Source organism: Somniosus microcephalus, chromosome 12 (genome assembly GCF_052327205.1).
Source record: "Somniosus microcephalus isolate GS21.2 chromosome 12, FLI_Smic_1.0, whole genome shotgun sequence".
Lineage (NCBI taxonomy): Eukaryota > Metazoa > Chordata > Chondrichthyes > Squaliformes > Somniosidae > Somniosus > Somniosus microcephalus.
In genome coordinates this window covers 162,599,396-162,607,022 of record NC_140998.1, presented here as the reverse complement: position 1 = coordinate 162,607,022, position 7,627 = coordinate 162,599,396, and the positions used below count along the sequence as shown (strand labels likewise).

Genomic DNA, 7,627 nt, shown 5'->3' with positions numbered 1-7,627 from the left:
TGAGTGCTGGTAAGAGTTCTAACTGAGTCTCTGCAGAATGACTCATGGTAGAACTCAGACTGTCAGTGTTTCACAGCTTCAAACAGCTGTGAGACACTGATATTTCATCTGTCAAGAACTCTTGACAGATGAAATGACAGTCTGTGACGTCACCTGTTGCCGGGTGGCCCTTAATTGGCCTGCTGAGCCCGCTGGGCGGGCTCAACAAGGTCAATCAAGGGAAAATCGCGCGGATTGGCCGGACGTCGAAGTAGGCGGGTCAAAAACCCGAAAGGGGAAGTCCCGCCTTCTTCCCGACAGGTTCGGGAAAATCTACCCCGATGCCTCTATTTTCAAGCTAAGGATGTCAGGGTGGCTGTCACGGGGCCGTGTAGACACGGGGCCGTGACTGTCCGGGCGAGGCTGGTTCTGGACCCAAGTGCAGACAGATGAGGCGAGAAGCAGATATGCAGTCTTAAATAACAGTACTTTACTAGAATCACACAGGTAAACAGTTACAAAACATAGGAGCTCAAGACAAGCTACCACATAGGCAAATGGCTAGTCAAGATAGGAACTCAAGACAAGCTACCGTGAGGCAACCGGCTTGTCAAGGCTGAGCTCAAGACAAGCTACCCCAGGGCAGCCGGCTTGTCAAGATAGGAACTCAAGACAAGCTACCATGAGGCAACCGGCTTGTCCAAACTGAGCTCAAGACAAGCTACCACAGGGCAACTGGCTTGTCCAAACTGAGCTCAAGACAAGCTACCACAGGGCAACCGGCTTGTCCAAAACTGAGCACCTTGTCAGGACTGAGCCCAGAGGGAAGAAACCACAGACTTAAATACAAGCAAAAACAGGTGAAACCAATAAACCAGATGAAAGGCAGTTAAGTAATAAACAGGAGAAACAAGTAACAATTAACAAAGGGAAACAAACAAGTGAAGGTGCCATCTAGGGGTTACTGAAGGAACTGACCGGTACCCTCACAAAGGATCCCGTTTGTCTTTTAACAGCCTTCTCAACTTGTCCTGCTACTTTGAAAGATTTGTATACATTTACCCCCAGGTCTCTCTGTTCCTGCACCCCTTTAAAATTATACCATTTAGTTTACATTGCCTCTCCTCATTCTTCCTACCTAAATGAATCACTTCACACTTCTCTGCATTCAATTTCATCTGCCATGTGTCTGCCCATTTCATCAGTCTGTCTCTGTCCTCCTGAAGTCTGTTACTATTCTCATTATTTATTTTATTTCTGAGTTTCGTGTCCTCTGCAAAATTTTAAGTTATGCTGTGTATACTGAAGTTCAGGTCATTAATATATATCAAAAAGAGCAGTGGTCCCTGGGGGACACCACTGCACTCTTCTCTGCAGTCTGATAAACAACTTTTCACCACTCTCTGCTTTCTGTCCCTTAACCAATTTCGTATCAACGCAGTCACTGCCCATTTAATCCTATGGTCTTCAATTTTGCTAACAATTCTATTATGTGGTACTTTATCAAATGCCTATTGAAAGTTCATATATACAACATCAACCGCACTACCCTCATCAGCCTTCTTGTAGGGGGTTTTGGTTTGGGGTTTGCGTCTGGTCAGTCAGTCGTGTGCCTGAGCTGCCCCAGCCCCGTGCGGTTCGAATCGCTTCCCCCTTTTAGTTCTGAGCACCGGACTTATTTACAAGTAGCGATATAGACAAACGAGACCAGTGGTTCGGTGCAAAGAAAACCAATGTTTATTAAAATAGAGAAACAATTACTATACAGAGAAAATCACTATGGATGCAACACAGTTACACTTAGCAGGGAGGAGAAACGGACACATCGAGGGAAAATGACTAAAATGACACTTTAGCAATTCCCCTTAACTCCCACCCTTTTACACCTATCTAGGTTGTCTTGTGACAGAAAATTGATGCTCACCAGTCTAGGATGTTGAAACGCCTGCTTCGTGCCCTTTTGCCTGTCGATGTTTTTAGGTTTTCACCACCCCAGAGCAGAGCTACCCCAGTAATTCAAACGTAACTGCGGGTGTCCTACTTCCCTGGACGGGCTCTTCGTCGACGATCCTCTCGCTGGGTTGATGATACGGCAGGGCACTGGAGGCGAGGCGAGAGAGAGATGGCTTCCTGAGGGACTAGTTACACCCTTCCCGGTAGTCCTTATCTCCCGCCAGATCAGCTCATTCCTTTGTCTGACCTGGACGTGTTGAAGCTTATACAAAGGAAACCGATCTGAGCCCATCAATCTGGACGGCCGGTTAATTGGTTTTAAACATCTCATCAGTGTTCCCCTTTGTCCAACTGGTTTCGTGATGGAGCCATTCCAGTCTGAATGTCCCGTTGATTGTTTGTAAACAGTGTCGATGTTCTCTAACGAAGGTCTGAAATGCAGCTAAGCTTGTCCCATTACATATTGAATAGGCCTTGCTTGCTCTTGATTGCTTGTGCAAACAACCTTGATGGGTTTTAATCAGAGGCCCGAATGCCACTGGGTTTGCTTCTCATGCATAAATGCAGAAGGTCTGTCTGCATTCTAATTTCTGGAAAGTTCCTTCTTTGTCAGTCCAAACTGAAACTTACAGGCTTTTGCCATGAGGCTGACTGTAGCAATCTTGTTGAGCCCTGGGTTTTAAACTCAGTCCAACCAGGGTTTCTTTAATAAATCAAAAGTAAATCTTCGGGGGAGACATGAAATTTGTGAATCCTTTCATTCTCCGTTACTTCATCAAAGAACTTGATCAAGTTAGTCAAACACGATTTGCCTTTAACAAATACGTACTGGCTTTCATTTATTAACCCATATCCAAGTGCCAGTTAATTTTGTCCCAGACTATTGTCTCTAAAAGATTTCCCCACCACTGCTGTCAGGCTGACTGGCCTTTAGTTGCCGGGTTTATCCCAGGCTGGGGAAAGGATAGATCCTTGGGGGACTCCAGAGGTAATGGTGCAGGAAGAGAAGCCATTACAGGAGATTCTCTGGCTACAACTGGATAGATAAGAAATGAACCAACTAGCTTTAGACATTATCAGGTTCTGCTATGATGCTTCGCACTGTATTAAGAGCATTGAAAATTAATATCAACTTCAAGTAGAGTGATGAAATTATAGTTTGGAGTATGCAGCATACCTGGATTTGGGGAGGTTCAGTTCCACTTTCAGGCCGAAGCCATGGTCCCCATTAAATCAATTGAGCTGCTATGAGATGCCATAGGACTGTTCCAGGTGTGACCTGGAAGCCATTGAGAGAGCTTAGAACAAAGATACCTCCTAGAAGTTCGGTAGTACCCTTTGATCATTGTGCAGCGATATTTCTCTAATCTTTGACAGTTATCTCAAGCTGACCTACTCTTAAACAGTATTTTGAATATAGAAGCACTGACGAGAATAATTTCTCTTTCTTTCCACCCCTAACAGTGCATTTGCAGAGGCAGTTGAGAGCAGCAAGTTCAAGACCACTGGGGACATTGCGTTCTACAGGTATAGTTCTATCCATGGAGACCATCAGCTCAGTAATCCCATCTTGCATTCTTGGCATTCCCTCTGTCCACCCCAATCAAGTTTTTATGCTCATCGAGGTGAGGGATGTTCATGATGGCAATGGAACTAGAAAAGCTGTCAAGTTTTTACACTAGTTATTCTCAGGTTCAACATCACCAGCCATTTCTGTAAGTGGACCTCATGTCCTCTACTGATCTTTTACTGCCCAATGTCTAGGTTAACAATCGCAGGACTTGGAGATCATAACACAGAATCCTTACTCTGTATACCAACACTAAAGTGTTGCATGTACCACCACATTTGAACTGAAAAGCACTACTGAGGTGATGCACCACTTCAAACAAACTGGCTCATTTTAAATAAAATACATAAACGAACAATACACAGCTTTGATAATGAGATCAGCCAATTTCCTATACTTCTTGGGTATGGAAACATAATAAAGACGCCACCTTACTATCTAGGCCCATTTTTGTAGTTATGCTTTTCCAAAACTAGTTGGTCCAGGCTTTCTGTTGTTGACTGCTGGGCTACAGCTCACCCACTTGGTGATTATACCTCTGAGATTGAAGGTTTGGACACATTGAACCGTCTATCAAAGTCACCACCTGTTTGAAATGTCTCCCCTTTGTTGTGGGCGTCGAAAGCTTCCAAATGTCTGTCTTAGCCAAGCCACTGACTTTGCAAATGGAACAAAATGACTCCATTCCTCTTGCTTGTCACAAAGGAATCATTTTATCATAATGGTTTAAAAATTCAAAATGTTGCAGGTACGCTTTCACCCAATATCCGCATCAGTTACTCATTGGATAAGGTTAGGGAGTGAGTGAGATCAGATAATTTATTGCCAAACTCTTTTCACATTAGGATCATTATATCCAATAGGCAGAGGAGACTTTCATCCCATCAGTCCGGGCTGGATTTGAATCTAATTCCCAATGGGTAAAGGCCAGTGTCTAATCCATTGTACTATCGGTCCTCCTGTTCACCCACATCTGTGTTTGTGTGTGCACACGCAGGCTCTGCATTGAGGGGATGCAAATGGCTACCTCCATGCTTACTCGGTACTGTAGGCTGTGCTCGTGTCTCCTCCAGTGTCTTGTAGTTTTACTGACAGCCTTTGCCGTTGCCAGCATATCATATCGGAACAACGATCCCTTAAGCAGGTTGGAGGATAACCAGTACGATAGCAAAATACTGCAGATGCTGGAAATCCGAAATAACAACAGAAAATGCTGGAAAAACTCAGTAGGCCAGGCAACATCCGTGGAGAGAAAAGAGTCAACGTTTCAGGTCAAAACCCTTTATCAAGACTAAAGAGGCACAGGGAATGAAATAGATTGAGAGGCCAGGCTGGGAGAGAACAAAAGAGAAGAGACATTAAGAGGTATTCAAAACGAGACGAGATGGTGATAGGACTAGTGGAGACAAACGACAGCTCTAGATTAGATGTGAAATGCGCTGGCAGAATGGGAGACAGCTGCCATGTGGGAGAGAGAGAAAAAAAAGATAACCAGCCTTTGCGACCATTGTTTTGATGCAAAGATACCAGGTTAAATCAGGATTGGAAACCACCCAGTTCACCAAGGAGAATCACACGGCACAGAAAAGCAGAACTGCTACATTCTGATGATTAATTGCAATTATTTGCCATTGATGTCCTCCAGACCCTGCAAGGAAATGGAGACGAGCCTCCTAATGGAGCATCTGGTAAAATCAGGGTGTAAGTGATCTGAATCGGGAAGGTGTCCGGATCGATGAATGTTGACTGAGTTGATCTCAGCCCTCCTGTGACAGTAAGGGTACTATAATTGGTCTCACCATCCCAGTTAGGGAGGGAAAAAGGTAGCCTGGTATCCCCCTTCTGATCACTGCAGTTACCAATGCTGCATTTGTGTAGGGATATTGGGTGAGGGCAAGGTGTGGGTCAGCTGTCTAATAGCCTGACAACACTCACTGTCTAGGGTCACACATAAAGAATGGCTTCTTGGGCAAGGGAGCTGATGGGGATGAGATGTGTATAAAAACTTTATTGGGGTGATTGTTGCAGTAAAGTTGCTGTGTTTTATGTATTATTAAAACTTGCATGGATAATACAGGACAGTAGCCCAAGGCTGTCATTCTGGAAAGAAAATTAAATGTAATTGTATGATTTAAAGTAGTAAGATTTTGGATGTTTTGACTGATAGCCTCAAATACAAAGGAAAAGAGAGACTTGATCGAGGCCCATTCTTGTTCAACAAATAACTAGTGCAATGAAGAGACTTTATTCTCAGAATGTCTTTGAAGAAAAAACTGAATTTATAAAGCACTATTCACAACTTCAGGATGCTCAAAGCACTTTACATTTCAAAAGTAATGCAGTGGCTGTAGTCACTTATTATGTGGCCAAATCATCATCATCATCATCATCGGCGACCACTCGAATTCGAATATGGTATGTCCTTCATCAGTCATCTACTTGTGGGCCTTCAGGTGGCTGTGCAGGGTGAGCAGAGCGGATCCTAAATAGGGCTGCTCAGTCGTGGATGTAGCTGCTGGGGGGCTCCCCTGCCTCGATCCAGGAGCCCGACGACTGAATCAGACACTCGCCGCCTAGTGTGCCAGCTTGTGATTAGGAGCTTCCAGACCTCACAATCCTGCCCCCATCACCACTTACTGATCGCCACAGGACTTTACGCTGGCGTGTTGTAGAGGTAAATGTAGATCCCTCTGAAGGACGCCAGTGCGTGGTATCTTTTAACGTGGGGTGGTTGGTGCACAGCCAGCCACCACACGACCCTTGACAGAAAAGGGGCCAGGGTCCAGTGGCAAGGAAAAACCGAGACGACTGGAGACCCCTCTCTGCTGCAGCCTTCTTCCGCCTTCACAGCCGTTGTGGTGCTTCTCGCAGCCCCTGAACCAAAGTGACTCAGTGGCCCAATACAGCAGCCACACAGAAAGGTTCCGCAAACAGGAAATGAGATAAATGATCAACTAATCTGTTTTGGTGATGCTGATTGAGATATAAATGTTAGCCCAGAACTCCACTGGTCTTCTTCAAATGATGACGTGGGATCTTTTACATCCACCTGGGAGGGCAGGTTTAACATCTCATCTGAAAGACGGCACCTCCAGCAGTGCCGCTCTTCGTAAGTGCTGCACTGAACTTTTGGCCTAGAAGATGTGCTCAAGTCTCTGGAATGGGTCTTGAACCCACAACCTTCTGAATCAGGTGAGAGTTTTGCTGCTGCCCCACACTGATGGTCTAATTTTAGGCCCTTTTAGAAAATTTGAATCCATTGTAACCTTTACAATTTTTTTTCTTGGAAAGTTGCTCCTTCGGGTGAGGATTATCAGTACTGAGAGAGAATTTTTTCCCCTTATTGTGGGCCCCTAGTGCCAGCATCAAGCACTCACAAGTCATGTACAGTACATGATGCGTCAGATGAGATGCAAACCTCTTTGTACACAGATCTATTCAACTCTGGCAGTTAAGACTAGTTGGGTTTGGTGTGGTGCAAATGTCTTCTGCCACTGCCCCACTGATGTGCTCTAGAGTGGACATTGAGTGATCACAGCATTTGGCTGAGCTGTGGTGATCTCCAAGTTCACTTAGCATGCTGACCTCCTTCTTTGAGCTTGCACTGGAAGATTGGTAATTTGAGTGAAGTGCTAAAAGACCAAGAAGCAGAACCCCTGCAAAAGTCAGTGCCTTCAGGGGGAAAGGGGCAAAAAATTGAAAACAAAATTGGTTTGACCCATGCTGAATCTTGGATAAATATTGGTTGTCCTGCTGCTGTTGTTCTCAATGCACCATACCCTGCCAAGCCAGTCTTGTTCTAACATCACCGCTAAGACCATAGCTGATGGCCCTTGGTTACTTTCGTGGCAGGACTTGAGTCTGTGATCATCACGCGGAAGTTTGGCATGTCTCTGGTTAAGATCTAGTCTGCTACCTATATCTCACATTAAACCTTTTTTGTTTCCCCCACCGCTACAGGCGTCAAAAAAAGTTGCTGTCAGGGAATTCTCCATATTCTGCCTTGCTGGACACACTGGAAGTGTCAGACTGCAGAGCCAAATTGCAGCTCCTTAATGAAGAGAATAAGGTTAGCATCAAAGAGTCTGGGATTCTGTTTTAATCTCTCAATGGTCACAGTAGAGT

At 44.9% G+C, this 7,627-nt stretch overlaps 1 protein-coding gene across 1 annotated transcript in view; it reads left to right on the top strand.

The window, feature by feature from the left end:
* The first annotated feature begins 2,983 nt into the window (after positions 1-2,983).
* LOC147109667 (neutral alpha-glucosidase C-like) overlaps positions 2,984-7,627 on the top strand; it is a 205,396-nt gene continuing 200,752 nt past the window's right edge. Inside the window, exons 1-3 of the mRNA XM_086002347.1 lie at positions 2,984-3,012; positions 3,397-3,459; positions 7,463-7,571. Coding sequence (XP_085858473.1) covers positions 2,984-3,012; positions 3,397-3,459; positions 7,463-7,571 — 201 coding nt within the window. The remainder of the gene's footprint in view (positions 3,013-3,396; positions 3,460-7,462; positions 7,572-7,627) is intronic.